Here is a 20,338-nt window from a genome sequence, read left to right as displayed (position 1 = left end):
TCCCTTCTTTTCCTTCTATTTCCCTCTCAGAGCCTGATGCAGCCGCATTGGTTTTCGTCTCCTCATCATACTCCGCCCCGGAAAATCCACCGGAGCTCCAGATTAAATCCCATTTTCCCCGTGTACCGCTATCGCATTGTCCGCCACAAATACATTTTAACACCGCACTCGGACTCACTAATCATTTCGTTCGACGAGCAGTGTCTCGAACACCTACGCGCGATCACATTTTCTAACAAAACGTACTCCGGGACAGAACGAAGCTATGAGAACTATCAGTTCAAAACGCGACATTAAACGCTTGAAATTAAGCCGTAATGTGTCAATGGAAACACGAGAAGTGTTTAATTCAGCGGAAATTTCACGAAGCGCGCGCGCACCCTCGAATGTTGAACAATTCGAATTTGTGCGAATACAAGATAATATTTCGATGCGGGCTTGAACGACACACTATTTATTTTCGTAAACTCGATTTCAAACAGTTAAATAAATCGCGAGATTCATGCATTTCGTTTCGGGCTCCGAAGGTGCGCTTACGTTTACGAAAAACACGACTTTTGTGGTGTACGCTTCGGCTTTCCAACTTATTTAACTACCCCCTGCCCTTGGCTCGTAAAAACGAGAATTATGCTCTCGATACTGATCAGCTCACCAGCGCGATATTTTCACCATGACCGAAAAGCTCCCGCGTGAACGGCATGAGAAAAATTAATTAATCTTTTAATTGAATCCGGCCCTGTTCGTGCGATTATAAATCGTTATTACTAAATACATTTTGTACAGGCTTTTTCGATCACGTGGAGTAACGTTTATCGTGACGAAAGGCAAAATCAAATATTCCAGAATCTGCAGAACAGTGATGCTAGAACGTTGCGATAATATCATCAACGATAAAATCAACAATGTTCCTACCGATATTCGTAATGACAACACTCTCATACTTATTCGGATAAAAAAGGTGATTTAAAAAACGTGTTTTTTCCAATGCTTCCGTCTCGTTGCAAGCTCTCAATCTCGGAGCATGAACGATTTTCCTTTTCACCGCAGTGTTTTTCCACCTGAGTTTCATAGACGCGTAGAAGCCTCAATTTTCAACATCAGATTTTTCGCTCGTAATCAACTAGAAATGTCAAAACTTTCGTATTCACGTAAGACTTTGTGGGATGATTTTTTTCCACGCATAAGATATCTCCTCCTGCAAAAGCTGTATATATGTAAATTTTTTTTTCCCATTCCGTTGTTCATCTAGTGCGGACTCCTAGTGCCTTGTGGGTCGCATAAAAACATAGCCCCGATCGCTGTCTCTCATTTAAGGGGACATCTGTGAGGGAAACGTGTTCTTTCGGTTAAAGTTATTGTGTTTCCGTCGATTCGAATACGATTGGACAGAGTTGCATGGTCATTTTTACGGCAAGAAGATCCCCCTCGTCGCTATCTCTCCCTCACACTCGCGGAGTCCTCGCGTTGATTCTATTTCTCGTAAATGTACGAGGGACTTTATGCCCTCGGTTGTGCATTATATATTTTCACTGTAGCATGCCCAACGACTGAGCAACTTATCCACAGACACAGACACGAATAGACGGAAAAAAAGGAATTCTTTGCTCGGCTGCACGGCGACTGGAGCGCATGAAAACGGAGCCTGGTCGTGCCACAACCCTGCGATCATAAATCATCCCTTGAGCATATGGTGCGGTATCGGGAAGGAAGAAATATCGAACAATTTTTCCTTTATCGCGTGTTTCATACTTGATCTTTGATAAATTACGAGCCCCGGATGTAAACGATAAATGAAAACATTTCCAATCTGATCAGAGCCTCGTCGGATTTTTCAATAAACTTTTTATTGCACTCATTTACGAGACCCTCTCGTGCTCCGACCAACACAAAGGGTCCAGATATTCATTCTCAACTCTCGAGTGGCTCTGCTTATATCCGCACGAACTGCGTACTTCGCCTGCTTTCCGGTCTTTGTAGACACTTCCCGATGCTCGCCCTGTTCGGAGTGTTCAGTCTCGAGAACTCTGACTCGAGCTCTCAGCAGTGTCACGACCGCGTCAAGCTTCGAGGAATTCCCTTCGGGACTTAGAATTCGAAACTTCAGACCTCTCGGACATCTTCCTTCCGATGCAAAAGTAAACGCCTCGAAAATAGTATTCTCTGATACAAAGTTTCACGTGAAATCGCGAGGACGCGAGAATTTTCTGGAAAAACATTCTCCGTAAAAATACCACCCGAGCGTATCCTTATTAAATTCTCTCACGATAAATTACCGATGCAAATCTTCACGCGCCTCACTTTAAGCTCAGACGTAAATTGTCCATACTTTCAGGCTTTTCTCGACTTTATCGCCAATCTCTTTTCCTCATATATGCGTAGCTTGCATTTTTTCTTAACGATGCGAATGCGAGGTCGCTCGTACTTTTCCAAGAAAGTCGCAAAATCTGAAGAGCAATCTCACCACACCGGGCCGAATTGTTCACTTATGAAATCTTTTAGCATATAGAAGACTCGATATATGCATGCATGCACGGTTGAAGCGAATAGCCTCGAGATGCGGGAGAGTTTTGTGAGGAAACGACAGAGAGGGAGGTCCGATGAAAATTCTTCTCGTAAAGCTGATAGAGAACGAAGTGGCGAATTATTGCAACTGGGCCAGCACACGGGGGGTTGGCAACGAGGCGATAAAGGAAGGGAATCATGAGCGTCTGGAGCAGAAAGAATTCAAAGACCAAACGGGAATGATTTTCTCAGTGGGTCGAAAAGCAAAATGTGGAGAAACCCGCCTTGGAAATACCGGCGTCGAGTATTTTGTCCTAAAAGAAAAACGACACTGTGTGCGGGATCGAATATTAATGAGAACGAGCGGCAGGGAATCGCATCAAGGAGACCCTCGAGTAATGGAACGGGCTGTACGAATGTTTTCGATTACATCTCACAGCAAATGGTCATAGCAAAAATGGAACGGCGAGCTTAGCAGGGGCTGCTCATCCATAACAAGGCGCTTGAAGCCGTGCAGCAGGAGAGACCAAAATAACGAAGAACGTTTTTTCCGAGTTGGTATCTATGCATATGGATGAGTCCGGGGAGGAATACGAGGATTGGAATAGTTAGGACGAGCAGCAGGACGACTAGAACGACTGAGCGCGCGCGGTGAGGTCTGAAAGGAAAAAGGCTTGAACATGTTTGGTTTTGTCGTAATATTAAAACATGCTGCGGCGTGGAAGTTTTTCTTTGTTAGCAATCGATATACGTATCCGTGAATATATATCCACGCTCCAGAATTAACTACCCAATTAGTAAGGCGCGAGTGATATACACATATGTGCGTTGCCTCGGTGGATTTAATTACTCGCTTCGGTTCTCACACTCGTGGAAAAGCGTCCCCGAGTGTGTCGACTGTGCTATCTAGCTCGCTACCGCGTTTATATAGAGCTCGCCGCATTGATCTTACACCACTATCAAGCACAAGAGCGGCTTTTCACGATGCAATGGCGCGGCTTACATATATACACATGGTCGAGTACGAGTGTGTTTTGTGTGCTCGTGGTACTTCACGAGTTACGACAGCAGTGCCCGTACCCAGTCGGGAAAACAAACGCTTTTGCTGCACAGCCGGGTTATTTGGCTACGTGTTAGAACGACCATGATCTAACGTGCTACGATTCATGTGGATGAGGCAGAACCTCGGACATGTATATATCTGTGAAGAGAGCAATATAGGACTCTGGAGAGTCGAAAGCCAAAGGAGCCGAGTGGGTCCCTTCGAGCAACAGTTGAACGTCTTCTTTCGTTTGTGATAGAGGAAGGGAGAGAGAGAGAGAGAGGGAGAGAGCGGAGACGATGAGATCGTGCCCATTCACCCTTCAGTCGAGAATCGCCGGAGCTTCTCAAGAGCCGAGCTGCTCGTTAGTCTTCTCGAAATATCCATTATCCGTAAGACCTGTTAGCCAGGCTCCGAGTCAGTTTTCCTTCATACACGCCTCTTCCTACAATCTGCTCCTACTTTCTTCCTCTATCTCCTTTCTATCGTGCTGCAAACGCACGTGAACGTTTGAACCCCGACTGTGTGTCACGGAGAAACTTTTGTACGAATATTTCGGAGGAATAGACAGAAAAATTTGCCATGTTTTGTAAAAGCGCTGTTCCGTTACATGCCACCAAAGTGCATAGTAGTTTTTATACCGGAAGGAGTTCTCTCAAATTTTACTGTGTACGACAGGCAAAATTTAGGTCTGTGACATTCTTACATCGAACGATCTATCATAATAAGTACATTTTATTTTCGATTTTCGACAAATATTCACTTGCCAAAGTCCGCTTATGAACGAAGCGATTGCTCGAAATCTTACTATGTGCCACTAGTTAATTTTACTATGTTATTGAGCTAAATTCAGTGCGGTAAAAAGGAAAATACGAAACTACGCAATTTTTCGTATAGCACAGAGAAACGATTGCTGTGTTGGGTGGGGATCAAATGTTGGAATGACTAAAATTTCGAACAGCTAAAATCTCGAGTTTATAAACTTCGAATGATAATATATGGAGACAGGTAGATTCGACTAGAGCTTTGAATGCCGAAAATAAATAAAGCAGAAACTGCAAGGTTCGAAGCACGTTTACATTGAAAATAGAATGTAACAATCGCCCATAGGACGATGACTAAAATATCGATTTTTCGAAAATTCGACTATCACTCTTTCGATTCATAAATTACTACGGTCAGTGATACTGTGAAAATTTACAATTTTGAAAATATAATAACGAAAGATCAAATATTACTGAGGTTGAAATACTGAAACACCAAAAAGTCGAACAGTCAAAATAGCGAAATGTTAGAAAGTCGATCGATCAAAGTAAAGAAATGCAGTGGAGCTCCAAATACACGCGTCTCACTCACTCACTTACTCAGACCGGTGATCTCCAATTTTAAACATCGCCATTTTAACTTTCGCCTTTTCGAGCCATCGCTATTCCGCATATCTAAGTTTTATAGGCTCGAAAAATTCACTTTCGATTTTTTGCTACTCTGTATTCTGGTCTGTCTGTAAAACAATTACTCTCCATTTTGAATTCGAAAATATGAACTTTTGATACTCGGATGGTCTGTTTAAATTGCATTCGAAATGAAAACTTTCGAAATATATATATTTTCGAGTAAATACGAATTCAAAGAAGAAATTTTTGATTAAACACCCAATCTGCTGAATATAATCGATCGGGAATATAAGAATTACTTATTTTTACAGAATTACTTATTTTACTTATTATTACTTATTTTTCTACAAACTGATATCACAACTTAAAAAATTTCGAAATATCGACCGTTCTACAATTCAGTTATTCGACGTATTGAGCCCCACCCGCTGTGTTATCTCATAAATTTTCATCAAATCATTTCTTATTTTCTATGCTTTTAATAAAAATTCGCTCAGTGTTCATTTTTAATATAGCACAGCGCGTTATTTACTAATATAAACTGTGGCAATGGTCCCCATCAAACTTTTGCATTATTTGACACACTCCGTAGCGATTATTATTATTATAATATCGATACGGTCCTTCGTTACTATAAAAACATAGTTATTTTTCTATAAAAGTATCTCCCTGTATCTGAAGATCCGAGTCGTGACCCCACACGAGCTGCACTTATTCAGCCTCCATATCCATCGCCATAAAATCCCAATCGTGGGGGTTGTAAGGTCCGCGTCCCGCAACTGCTGCGCTACAACATCTTCACCGGATCATAGCGACTGAATTTCAGCTCCACTCTGTCTGGTCGCAATGCCATCCGCAAGGGCGGGATTGCAGTGGCAGATGAGCGATTCGGGCCGTCCGGTATGATCGAACCGATCGAAAGGACAGCTCGTTTGGGACAGCTCGTGCCTCGCTATTCGCATCTTGAGAATGATTTTTTATGATTTTCTCAGGCATCACATCTCGCTGATGTCTTTCGTTAGTTTCAAACACTGCTCATATTCGCAACTAGGTTGCAAACTCAATGCCGCAATCACAACGCTTCAATGTGATTTCAAGTGAGAAAATTCATTCGTTCTCTCGAGACCTTCCGACGCCTTTCGGCGTTAGGAAATAACCCTCGTACGACGAAGAGAGAATTTTTTCAGCCAACAGCGGAGACAACTCGAGTGTGTACACTCTTTTCTCTGTGGATACAAGCTGCAACAACCTCTCTGACTCTTTCATCAAAGCCAACCTCCGTTAGTACCGTGTCCGATGTTTATTTGATTTAACGCCACTTTCACCATGCCCAGAGAGAAAAGCTTTTCGGTCGCGCGCTCTCTCTCTCTCTCTCTCTCTCTCTTTCGTTGGCGAATCGTATATTTCTTTCTGCACATACACGTATTTATGCATTTGCCAATGTTTTACCGCTTGACGCCCATATTTACATACACTCTTCGCTCCCGGTGAAACATGAAAGTGCACATTGCCCATGGGAAACACATGTTTCACATCTCGAAGCGAAATGTACATACAAAACTTCGATGCGCTGTGAAATTTATGTATTTTAACATTTAAATGAAAATTACAAGTACAAGATATAAACAAAATGACACTCGATGCTTCAGAGATAAGTGCCACGAGCATTAATCTTTTAGGGTTAATTAAAAATCATTACAAGCCTTTTGGGCTGCGCGAATCTGGCAAATGTTTGTTATAAATGATGAAAAGTAACAGTTTCCATTGGACGAAGTAATGTCTTTGATAGCTTTGGAAGCATAAATAAAATAAATTGCTCTCTGATTATTCTTTCACAATATAGCGATCTTCATGTTCTCCTTTAACAATGCTCCCATTTTCCCCCATTTTTTAGTCTCCCAAATTATTCTGCTTCGCTTTCGTGTGCAGAGATGTTTATCGTAAGTCGTGAGCGTATTATGCGTGGGCTTGTGCCAAGATCAGCTTTCAATCCCGGCCATAATCATTACATTTTGCTGCTCCTCCTCCATGTTCTTATCCGAGTGATGCCTAAAGCGCGTCGTACAACGAGGTATATACAGGATATTCGATAAAGAGGTACAGTAGATTTTCGAGAAAGTGCTTTTAAGCAAAAGCTCGTGGAATTTGTGGGAGAAGATGAGGCGAAGGTTCGCTGAAGCATTCTCCTTCGTTTTGGAGAATAGAGAAGGAGAATAATTGTTTGATAACAGCCGTTGTATTCGTACACCTCGCGAGAGTTTTAACGAGGCGGGTGAAAAGTAGTGTGAGGTTCTCTTGTGCACACAGAAAACTCTTCGTTCTTCCTATTATCTTCGTTAATCCTCGCGCGATCGTATTTCCACCTACTGAACGCGCACACAAGACAACCGATATCCGAGATTTTGAGCCGGGTAACGACGACTCGCACGTGTGAACCGCGCTGTACGTTTCGTACGAGGCTTCGAACGAAAGCCAGTCCACGCCTGAACGTGTTTGTGTGCGTCTATGAATGCGTGTATCGGAGGGTGAGCTTCGTAACACTTTGCATTGCCGCGATATACATGCGCGTGCAACTTTGGATGCTTTGTACATGGAAAAGCGCACATTCGTGCCTTAGATATAAGCTTGTACTACGAGCCGGATATAAACACAGCTAAATCTTGTTATCGCTTATATACACGACGTGGCGCGAAGCTTACTCTCCTATAAGCACAGTTAATCCATAATATAGTTCTCCGCATATTCTATTGCTCATACACGCCTCTGCAATGGCCTCCGCTAGTTCGATACCCAGCATGTATACGTACACGTGCATTAGTCGAATCTATATTTATAGATGCGACACACACGTGTATGTGTGTTGCTGTTACGAAGAGTTGGCCCCGCAACCGATAAACGACGCTATTTCCTTCTTGTGCGATCTGGGAACATGCCTTTCAGGACACCAAACTTGCCCGTATCCCGATCCCGTTGCTTTCCCTTTTTTTCTATTCGCGTGCTTTGTTGGTTCGTACATATAGTCGCAGGTTTTCAACGAGTTGGCGTGCAATATACACGATGCTTCGTTTGGTGAAGCCGCCCCTATAGCCGAGGGGAAGGTCAGTGTCCGACCTCGGTGGATATATAGCGACGAGGCCGACGTCCTCTGCACAACCTCGTGTTCTCGTTTTCTCTCTCGCTCTCTCCTGAGTTACTCCTTTTTTATGTTTCACCTTCTGCTTCTTTTTCTCCTTCGATTCACGCTCGAAGGGATTGATCGCGGCGGCAAAACGCGGCGGTGGTGTTGCGTACCGGCTGCTATTCCCTTCAACAAGTAATTGCTGTTCCGCGCGACGGGCCTCCGCAAAATGCCTGTACCGAAAACATTATTTTTCCTGCTCGCCTGAGATCGGGCGTTTTTCTCACGCCGTTAGGCTCGCTGTTGCCGCACCATGGGAGCCGACGATAACAATGAAAACGGAGGATAATATTGCATGTTTTGTTGAATTGGTGGATCTCGCCGGAGGTCGCCTCGGATCAGCCGGGTCGAGAATACGTGGGATTCGATTTTACGAGCATTAAATCGCCTCGGCCCACAATATGGGCAAATACAGCTGGGCTGCTCGCTCCTCTGCTCGCACCCTTCATCTACATGCGTCCTCTTTACCACGCTCGTTTTATCCCTTCTGAGCTATGCTCGCGGTATCGTCGCTCAGGGACATTCGATATGGTTGCTCCGTGGTTTACGTGGGTGTGGCAACACCCTCGCTATTCCCCCTCATCAACATCATACTGCCAACCAATTGCTCGTCTACGTATATACTTGTAGCTGCTACACTGTGTCAACTAGCCAACTGAACGGCGACAAAGTAACCTCGTATAGCGGCATCGACGAACATCGATCAGACCCAGGGCCAAGCGCCGGAGAAACGCCAGATTCTCAAATCCGTATAACCCTCTCGTACGCCTTCACAAACATATCTGTAGTTTCTTTAACTATGTGTGTGTGTGTGTATACGGAATCATGGTGACCTGAGCAATGTACGTTGAGAAAGGGAGCGCGCGCGCACCTACATCAACCCCCTCCCCCATATCTCGCGAACTGAAAGAGTCTCTATTTCTCCTACCTCGCGGCCTGCAGGAGCCTCCCTGTCACCCCCCTTTTTGCCTTCTCCTGATTCCGTTTTTTTTTTTCGTATTGAAATACCCTCCTCTTCGCCTCTTGTTCTTCTTCTTCTTCTTTGGTTCCTTTACTCTTTGCTTTTCCGTCGAAAACCGCTCAGGAGTAAACACTTTTCTTTTTTTTCTTCCTTCCTCTCTCGCCTCTTCTTTTTTTCCATCGTTCTATTTTCAAGCTGGACCCGCCATTCGACGGAAACATTAATTTCGTCTGGCACGTTAACCTCCTGCTGAATCCTCCCGGAAAGGACCGTCGTCCTTTTACCCACGATCCGCGCGCATCGAACACCCATCGACGGGACTAATTAAGTCGCTTGAATTTTTTCCCCCCTTTTTTCGCTTCTTCTCATCCTGCTTTCCTTTTCACCGCTATACCAATCATGGAAATTGTGCTCGCTTCCACTCGGTTTTACCTGCTGCTGGAAATGTGCAGTTTGTGCTCCTCGCACAAACGGACGAGCAGTTCGTTCAAACTTCTTGTACACATTCTCTACACTTATTTACATAAATAGGCGAAATATTTATGTTATGAAAGTTTAAACGCACGTTACACGAGTGCGCAGCCTCATTTTGGGAGTTTGCACTCGACGGTATGAGAATATTACGCTTTCGAGAATCGTTCCTACTAATTGTCAACGAATTCAATTATATTTCGTAACAAAGGGCACTAATTGGCAAACTTGCATCTTTCGTTTGCTTTGTTAAATTTTGTAGTTTCTAAACAATCGCGTTATTTCAATTATTTGAACGATCTTTTTTCCCCGAGCTCTCGATATTTTGGTTTTCACATCGTCCACTGCTTTATTTATGCACTCATTATCATGAGTTGGGGTTTTCTTTCATATATATTTACAAGGTATCTGAAATTTGAAAAAAAAAAAAAAAAAAACAATTGACATGAGGTGGGATCCCCCAAACTGCGAAATTTGACGAGTTGATTGAGAGTTAAAAAACGTTGGGAAAAGCCAAAGTTAGAATTGCGTTTATGATACTCGCATATAGAACTATAGTTTCATCAATTCATTTTATAGGCAAAAATACATCAGAATTTACGAAATTTTACATTCGGTCCTACCTCGATGAAAACAGATCGATTCAAGCCTCGTGCAATATGAGTTTATTAAACATCGATGGAACTGTCGCACGAGTTCAAGTGCGTGAACGCGAAGGTTTCGAGATATGGAAAGATATTGCAGTGTCCATATTTACCCCGCGTCCAGAATTGCCCCATTCTCCCCTAATATTTCTACAACTTCACTCAAAACCTTTCGACCATCAATATTTTTCAGGGTCTTGGCACTTTGATATTTATTGTTTGTCTTCTTTCTGCTCCCATCCTCTCCCTATTTCTTTCTCGTTTTGCCTTCCAACTTTTATGTGCACCTTTGTGCTGGCATTTTGTTCTCGAACCGCTTTTTCGCAACTAACTTAATAACTTTAGCCCCGCTCAATCCTCGGGCAATCTTTTTTTTCTTCGAGCTTGTCTATGCGTATAAATTAAATGTAATTCTCTGGCCCATTCAAGCTGCACGCTTGCGACGCGCGCCCACGCGCGCTCACACTTTCGCGAGTTAATTTGCCTCTCGTACTAGAATTGTCCCAATTGTTCCATTAATTCATTTCGTTATCTCTATCCGCCCACGTTCTTGAAATTCAGGAATAACGTTCTTATCATTACCTTCAGTATAATTACGATATTCATTTTATCTCTTGTGACGTTACACAAAAAGTACTCACTCCGTCGAGTCTGTCGTATATTTCCAAAGGGAAATAAAAGTAACATCCCGCCCCTCGGATCCACCTCCTTTCTTCTACATTTACATTTTGCCAACTTGGTCAAGTGATAAATTGGATAATACGTCTTGCACGTGTTCCACTTTATTCATTTTTCCGCACTATCCTTAAATAACTCCAGACGTGAATGTCCACTTTCCAGGACAGCCTGATTCATAAATGTCACTATCCTTGAGTGCTTCTCCGAGTGGATAACTATTTCTTCAATCTCATTTCCCTATACTTCCCTATAAAACAAAAAAGGTATACTGTTCTGTAGGTTTTATCGGAACACCCATTCGAACCACCATCTCGATCAATTTTCCCGGCTAGAATATGGAATTCATTACTGTCATGGTCAAGAGGATACGTATTCGAACGAACGATGAAATGAACTAGAAAAATGTTCAGCAATGCTGGGCAAAATCCCATCCGGAGAGGCGAATTTTCTTCTCTTCGAAAACATAATTAAGGATAATAACAGAGTGTTTAAAAGGGTGCAATCGTCTCCTCGTAAGAGGGACAAGAGAACAGAGAGAGAGAGAGAGAGAGAGAGAAAAAAAAGAGCAAGAAAATGTTGACACGTACATAAAAGAATCGATAAATCTAACGTACAGCAGGGGTTACGTCGACGCCATCATCATCATAAAATAGCATATGTGTTACTGGGTACAGAGGTAGGCAAAGCTCAGCGATTCATTGAATCGTCAGAGCGTATAAATTAATCGGAGGTGCACACCTCAGCTTGTACTATATCGAAGAAGCAAATTATGATCGATCGTGTGTATTTGTGTATGAGTGTATGAAAACGTTGATGCGCGTATGTGTGGAAGGAAGCTTGGAGAGGAGTTGGTAGAAGGCATAGTAAGGTAGTGGCGTGCGCGTGTGTGAGCAAGGGGGAAATTTTCTCGAGGAAACTACTTCGATTTCAGGGATGGCTTTATTCGCAAATTCGAGTGTTTCTCAGCCTCGAATAAATTGGAAGTACGTGAGGGGATGATAGTGAGGGATGAATTCCGAGGCTGCTTTTCGAAGGGGCGACAGCAGGGGTCAGGAAGGGGCAAAGGGGGAGGGAACCGGAGGGAAAAGGATGTTGATCCTTATCGCCTACACGCAATCTCCGACGATCTGTCAGACTGCCTCCCACTACTGACGCACGATACACTTGCGATCTCCGAGTCTAGTAGACCTAGAAAAGTATTACAGGCTCGACACGACTAAATCCCACACGAAGAAATTTATTAGACCCTTCTCCGGGGTCCGCCCTTGCATTTATACCAATAGCTTTGCCTTGCTAAACGGAGAAGGAATAGAGAAAGAATATAAAAAATTATACGAGTAGCCGCATCTTGCTTCACGCTTTTTACATCTGATTGCAGAGTAATCTGACAGAGGGAGAAGAGGATCTTCCGGAGGGCGCCTTCTCGCTGCTTTCGCTGCTTCTCGTTGGTGGGCTTAACGCATTAATTATTACCAGCATCGTTCAGACTCCTCGTAATCGCGGCCCTGTTTGTTTGACAACGTTCGCGACCACGGGAGAGAATTTCATATGAAAAATATCCAGCACTATAGTTTCGACGTATTTTTCATACATTTAAATGCTTTTTTTTTTTTTTTTTTTTTTCAAACGCTCGTTTCCTTCGGAGTCGCTTTTCCTATAAATGACATTGGAAAACTGTTGCTTTCTTTTACCCTTTGACGGTCTTTCAGGACTGCTTTGAATGACGTTTCAATTGTTTGGAAATATCGAACTGTCAATCGCAGAATTGTTCGGAAGCGTTTTTTTCTTACGTATATAATATTCTTCACGCACTTCGAAATATGCGCTTTTAACTTCCGTCGACGAAGCTTTTAGTTGTTACAAACGATAAACAAATTGTCACGCTATACTTAATAAAATGCTGTGAACGAACGAAAAGAAAATCCCTCAGCGATTCGAGCTCGTCGACCGGTTTCATATGTTTCCAGAGCTTTTTCACAGCGTCGCTTTATCCCACAAATAATCGATACGAGCGAACAATTAATTGATGAAAAAAGGGCTCGACGAGTGAATGTTTGGGTGGTTGCTTTTTTGTTGTGTCTTCCCGTAGGGTTTCTGCTGTTCGTTCTGATATTCCTGTCGGTTGCGGGAAACGTGCTGGTATGCGTCGCAATTTATACGGACCGGGGTCTACGACGTATCGGCAATCTTTTCCTGGCCTCGCTTGCGATAGCCGATCTATTTGTCGGCTGTCTCGTCATGACTTTTGCCGGTGTCAACGATCTACTCGGTTATTGGGTATTCGGCCCTCGCTTTTGTGACACATGGGTAGCGTTCGACGTGATGTGCAGCACTGCCTCCATTCTCAATCTCTGCGCGATATCCCTCGATCGCTATATCCACATCAAGGATCCTCTCAGGTATTTTTCTTCCTTATTATTAAATTTCCGATACCTGTATGGTTCTTCTTGTATGGTTTCTTCTTAATTTTCCCTCGTCCGATACTCCGGAGAGCTTATGCGCCTCGATTTTTTTCACGTCTCATCTTCGACAATCATCTTCGATCTATACTACATTTTTTCGGAGCTTATAATTGCATCGGTTTTATCTCGTCCAGCTCTTTTTTTTTTGCCTCCTCAACCATCGTCTCTGGTCTTTCATCACCTTTATGCTCCCTTTATTTATCGTCGGTGTAATCCACCGCACGATCCTCCTCGTTACAGTAATGGGGACGTTTTATTTTAGATGAGTTGTCACCTTTAATAGCTACGTTTCCGGATATCGTTCAATTTTTTCTTTTCTTCCCAATCCCCTACCCTGTCCCTCCAATTGTCTTTATTTCCTCGAGGCTTTTTTCCTCTCACCTATTCCCCGAAGCCGCCCCGATAACAGTCTCTCGATACATTATTCATGAGCCAATAATATCGCACGCTCTTCCGCCTCATTTGCAATATTTTATTAGATACGGTCGTTGGGTGACCCGTCGGGTGGCCGTTGGTAGCATCGCCACGGTCTGGCTCTTGGCTGCCCTCATCTCCTTCGTACCAATCAGCCTCGGCCTTCACAGACCTGACGAACCGATTGTTTATACCGAAGGGGAGCAGGTACGCGCTTCGAAAAATAATTAATTAGACACCGCTTTCTGTATAAATACTCAACACGAATTCGCAGCTCACACTTTTCAACACTATGCGTAGATATTTATTGCAAGTGATTGATGAGGCTCCATTCGACTTCAAATTTCAGGCTATATGTTCCTATTTCTGGTAGGGGAGCGAAATATCGGACTTTTAGATATTCGAGGAATCTCTTTTATTTCTTCTCAAATACCGAGGAATGTATAATTTCTTGCAATTTAAAAAAAAAAAAAAAAAAAAAAAAAAATTTCTTCAGGGTAAAACGGGATCACCTCAAATATCAATGCACTTTGACTGCGTCTTAAAGGAAACAATCGAGTCGCATTGTACAAATGTATGGAGAAAAAATTCTGCAAGAGATGGAAATTAGAAAAAATATTTAAAAAAGAAGGAAAAAAAGAAAAATTTGAAAGAATTCCACTTTTTTTCATTTTCGGAAACTTTCGTTTATAGAAGAATCCTGAAAAGATGAAAAAAAACTCGATGGGAATGGTTTAAAAGTTTTTGAGAAAGCGCGTTCGCTATCAAAAAGCTGAGTGACTTTTTTTCAATTCTATGATTCGGCCAATATTTTTCTCGATCGACATTAGGCCACAACGCGAAGTTGCGATGTTTGCGTGTTAGATACCAACCGAAGGATATGAATCCATGCACATTCTCTTTAATCTGCTTTTTGAGTGATGCCTGTGCAATTTTTTTCGCTGAATTATGAGCCGTCGATGGGAAAACCGCAGCCGTGACTTTAAGCGTCTATAACTCGGGAATGAATAATCGCTCGAAGCTCACAATGGCATCGTTGCCGAGGTGAAAAACTTTCTTGTATAACAGGCACTGACGAATCGTTTTCTTGGCCGGATTGCGATCACAGTAAATAGCGTTTGCAAGAACTTTGAGAAGCACACTTGCTTTTATCACTCGCATTCTAAATGGAATCCCATTTTCCATTGAGAGTAAACTTTCGAACGTTGCCTGAAATTTGAAATCGATCGAGCTCTGTGAATTCATTCAGGCTTTGACGGAGTCGTCAAAAACTGGATGTTTCATTTGATATATTGTTCTAACGTTTATTTCTTTATATCCGTAGTTTCATTCGGCACGATATTCGATGACGCACGCCAAATATTTACGTATTTTTTTACGTACGACACATTTTCTTCGATAAAGTTGGTACTAACACAGGCCACAACTCCGAGCTCGAATGTTTTTGTGATGGGAAAATGTGTTTACTCGAATAATTATTGAATTTGGTTGATAAAAGTATATTTTGTTTTTTCCTCGTGACGAAGGATTCCGCATGCATTCACTACATACACGCAAAGGAAAATCCAGTAAAAACTACTATGGTCCCATACGAGTAGGGTTATATATCTTTATTTATTAATTTATTATTATTATTAATAATTTATTAATAATATAATTAAAATATAATAATAAAATATAATATAATAATAAATTATAATAATAAAAATAATAATAATAAATTTATAAATAATTAAAGTATTTATTAATTCTTACGATCATACATAGTCATTTTTTGTGAAACGAGAACTCGATGAAAATTAATGTGCGATACCAAGCATCGTACAAGCGCGAACGAAATTTTGTTATGTACCACAGTAAATTTCTAAACACTTTGCCGGTTCATGGACGCTCGTGTTCGGGCTCCTCAAACTTGACTATGTTCAACTGTTAATTTCGATTGTGAAAACGGTTCAGCATCGAGTCAACATTAATTTTACAATGTTTCCTCGGTGAAGTACGTAGGAAAGAATAGCACAGTTTAAACCTTTGTCGCAGCAAGATACGTAATTTAAAAGTTTTTATTCGGAATTGACTTGAAAATTATTACAATGTTTTGGTAAAAACCTCCAAAATAGGCGATGTAGAACCCCGAGCTATGGGGTCATAGTAATTTTAACAATTTTTTTATCCCCGTGTAAATATTCAAGCGCGAATGAAATTCGGCCATGTGCCATTCCAAACATTTCGGCGGATCGGCGATACTTGTATTCAAGCTCGTGGAATTTTACTATGCTTAACGGTAAAACAAGCAATTCAGAAATTTGGAAACAGCACGAAAATTACAATGTTTTGGTAGAAACCTTCGAAATGGGCGATATAGAAACCCTGACACTGTGACGGCATAGTAATTCTTATTATTTTTTTCTCTCCGTGTAAAAAAAAAAAAAGAAAAGAAAAACGTACTCCTCTCAGTGGATAGCGTAGCATCAAGATAACTTATTTCTTTAGAGATCTGGAAATTTTTATGTTCTCCCAGCACGAGAAAGGTACTTGAATTGTCTAGAGATTTCGCAATAAGTCTCAATAAACGACAAGGGGTGAGGGCGGCATGCATATGGGGATGAATCCGGAACCGATCGAACAGAATTCGAACGCTCTCGGTGTATCGCCTGCTCCAATTTTACACCGGTTTTTTCTTATTCTCGCGAACACCTTGCAACTAAAGACAAGCAAGGAGTAAACTTACCCCCAACCGCGTACTCTAGTGTAACCGATAAATATCGAATTTCAAATTGAATGAGAAAAGAATAATTCAAAGTCTCTCCTTGCTCCTTCAAGGATCTATTGAAAGTTAACTGAAAAACTTTTCCAAGTTATAAGTCTTTGTACTTTGGCATGGCACGGGTTCGACTCGGACGATACAATGAACAAATTTCTTTTCAAGGTTTGCTTTTTATGAACGAACCTTTTTTATCTAGGAACTTGATTATTCGGTAACTACTCTCGTTAATGACGATTCTCTCGACGGCAAATGACGACTGTCATTTTATTTATTCGCAAATCAGTTAAATTTTATCCTTTTTGGCTTCAACTTTATATTTGTTGTAATTGGAAAAAAAACATCACGATTAATACTGCAAAATGGTTTAGCCAAAAAAAATTCGTTGCTGTCATTCATAAATGAATAAGAATGACATTTAATTATTCTAACTTTGAAGATACGATATTTAATGAAAATATTTTTTTGACCATGAGAATCTTGAGACCAACGTGCCCGTGTAAATCGACGTTTACAACCTCTCTGGAACGGTTTAATTCCAGCGTATATTCATCAAGTGATTTATGAATATTTTATTGAAATATCAAGATATAAATGGAGAGTAGAAATACGAGAAACGAGTGTAATTCAACAGAATGCCCGTTCGAATTACTTTCAACAGTAAGCATCCAAACCGATGACGAAATTCTCATGAACTGCGTATGAAATTCCACCGAAGTTTCAACCGCATTCAGCGATTCGAATCGCGTCCAACTTTGAACACCCAAAAAGTAACGAAATTCTTCTAAGCTTCGTATACGAAACTTCGACCACATTTCAATCGTACCCAAAACACTGAAAAAATAACAAAACCCTTATAAACTACGTACGAAACTCCAACGAAGTTTCAATCGCATTCATAGAGCTGGGAATCGTTCCAGCCCAAAATATATCGAAATTCCTCCACACTCGGCACGGAATGCCACTCAAATTCCAATGACATGCATTCAGTGGTTCGAGGAAGTCGAGGCTGTACAGTCATTTTGTTTTTACTCAAAAGCGATGAGCTCTCAGCGATGAGTAAAGAGTCTAAGCACGGGAAAATCAGAATCGATGAAATCCATGTCCGTGAGTAAAAGTATTGATACAAAATCTAAAGTTCTTCTAATAAAAATAAATAAATAACACTAACCAACGATCCTTAATTGTGAGAAAGAATTATTTTTAAAAATGCATATATTTAGGGTCATCTTACACGAAGAGATTTCACTACGTGTCTCCATCACCATAATTGTGCATGTTATTTTATGTAGATTGTTATTGAATTTTTTTCAGCCACATGTAGTTTCTAAATTCTCTTAAAACGTGACCAACTTTTTTGCCACTCGATTCTTAACCCTTTCCAGTCGCAGTGAGACTGCTACGCTAATATTGAACCAATTCCACTGAAAAGGAGTATCTAGGAGTTTTTATAGTCACTGATTACGAATATTAAGTCAGATTTTTTCAAGACGTAAAATTCCAAATACTTAGTAATTTTTCTAAAACTTTGTACTCAGGGGTTTTCGGGGTTGCGGTGATCGATTCGAAATAGCGGATCCAATATGACAGACAGAAATTAAGAAGAAAAAAAAACAGAAAAAACACAACAAACAAAAATGAATAAGGATGCTCTCCACGTCCTCGTCATTAGTTCCGGATAACGCAAAGAGAGACACAAACATGTTGTGAAAAAATGTGATCTTCATGGCAGGAAATAAATGCTTCGAGGTACAAGTTGCGTCGATTTTCTACATTTTTTCATCCACTATCTTGGATCCGGCTTATTGGGTTTAGGAATGATAAAATTCTAGCTTCAAATTCATTACCAAGACCCCTGAGAACCCCCAAGGAACAAGTTTCGCATTGGCCTATCGCAGTTTGTTAATTTTCTTCCAATTTTCCGTCCGCTATTCCAAATTTGTCATGTAGGATTTTAGAAATTATAAAGTTCTGACTGAAATATTTCAAGTGTCTAAACTCAAGTCAAAATATTGAGTAGAAATAAGAAAAATTAAACCCGACGCCCCACCACATTCGATCCACCATTTAGAACGTTCAAAATCTAATGCCGGTCTCGTAATCAGCGACGCCGAAAACCTCCGAGAACAAAGTTTGGTACCTTTGGGTACCAATTTTCATGAAAATTCATCCAGATGAAAAATGCGCCATTAAAAGCTTTTTAAATTTGAGTGTTTAACGACCACCTTCTTTGCCACATGATTTTTAAAATTTCATTCTCCCGCTGGATAGTCTTGCGAAATAAGCAGCGTTGATTGTTGTAAAATGATTGTTAGCGAGCATGCACGGGTGCTTGTGTCACTGTAAATCGTAGTTGCACCAGTTTTGCATTGTGTACGAGAGACTGAAGAAAACGAGTTTACGGGAGGGAGGAAGTTATCTCGGCTTCAGGAGTATCCAACTTGCGCCCTCGATCTGACACCGACTTACGCCATCGTATCTTCGTGCATATCGTTCTACGTGCCGTGCATCGTAATGGTCGGTATCTACTGCAGGCTGTACTGCTATGCCCAGAAGCACGTCAAGAGCATAAGGGCCGTAACTAAACTGCCCGATCCATCATCAATCGGCAAAAGTTTTCGAGCCAAAAGTACGCGATGTAAATTGGCAACGTCCAAGCCAAAACCACCGACAAAGACGAAACCAACGAGTCCCTATCACGTCTCGGATCACAAAGCCGCTATAACAGTTGGCGTCATTATGGGAGTTTTTCTCATATGCTGGGTCCCATTTTTTTGCGTCAATATCGTCGCTGCATTCTGCAAAACTTGCATACCCGATCGAGCTTTTCAGGTACACCGTTCCTTCGTACCTTTTCAGACTCTTATTTTTTTTTTTAATTATTTATTATATTTTATGATTATGCTGATCGCGTATCTCATGTGGAAATATTTGTGTTCAACGAAACATTTTCAAGCAGAACATGGACAATTATCACCTTATAAAAACACCAAAATCGAATCATTCCACGTGTTCCAGCTGCGGAACAGTGCTCTCAATTTTCTTCCAGATATTTTTCCATCTTGTAATTCGATCAGTGGCAAACGATCCGAGAAATATTTAACGTTTCCATTGGAATATTTGATTTTCCTACTTCTCATATATTAATTATTGGAAATATTTTATTTCTCGAAGCAGGCTCGTCTCAAGCAAGCTAAACTTTTAACAAGCTCGAAGAAACGAGGGTGCATATACATTAAATTTTTATCACCCATGAGAGTATTTAATGTCTTATTTATCTTTGCAATATTCCAGTACACTTCGGGTACGTGGAATTCTTACTCTCTTTTGCTCCCTCTTTATCTTCTTCTTATTCTGCCCTCCTTGTATTCTTCACTCCTATCACGTTTGCTTCTCTTAGCCATTCTACCGTCCTGTTTCATCTTCTCCATTATTTCCTCTCTTCCCCTCACGAGCCAATCTTTCCATCTACACCTGTGTTATTGTATCATCTCTACCGATCGCTGCGTTGCCTCCTTCATTTATTTCCTCTCTTTGTCCAAAAGGTTCCAATTCATTGCTCACAAAAAAGAAACATCAAAGAATTCCAGCGGTATGATTATCGGAAGTTCTACTTTCTTCTATATTTTCTCCTCTGTCATATTTTTCCCTCGTGTTTGAAAAAAAAAGTACAAAAGTTCTATGCACCCGAGCCTGAAAATAAAAAATTTATCATTTTCTGCCATGAATATTTCAATTTAGCCAGTTTCCATATTAAGATTTGCTGTTGCCCTTCACACCTTAAGGAAGTTGAGGCTGTACAGTCATTTTTTTTATGCAAAAGTGATGACC

At 41.2% G+C, this 20,338-nt stretch overlaps 1 protein-coding gene across 3 annotated transcripts in view; it reads left to right on the top strand.

Annotated features, from left to right (window-relative positions):
• Nucleotides 1–20,338, top strand: part of LOC122411117 (dopamine receptor 1-like) — a 61,560-nt gene that overhangs the window by 37,150 nt on the left and 4,072 nt on the right. For 2 of the 3 annotated variants that reach the window (XM_043419666.1, XM_043419668.1), the window contains 4 exons: nt 12,249–12,318; nt 12,960–13,269; nt 13,812–13,953; nt 18,938–19,339. In XM_043419666.1, coding sequence (XP_043275601.1) covers nt 12,249–12,318; nt 12,960–13,269; nt 13,812–13,953; nt 18,938–19,339 — 924 coding nt within the window. Of the gene's footprint in view, nt 1–844; nt 959–12,248; nt 12,319–12,959; nt 13,270–13,811; nt 13,954–18,937; nt 19,340–20,338 lie in introns of those variants that run through there. The other variant, XM_043419667.1, reaches the window with a different exon arrangement.

The sequence above is a fragment of the Venturia canescens genome, chromosome 5, assembly GCF_019457755.1.
Source record: "Venturia canescens isolate UGA chromosome 5, ASM1945775v1, whole genome shotgun sequence".
NCBI lineage: Eukaryota > Metazoa > Arthropoda > Insecta > Hymenoptera > Ichneumonidae > Venturia > Venturia canescens.
This window is presented reverse-complemented; position numbering and strand designations above follow the sequence as displayed.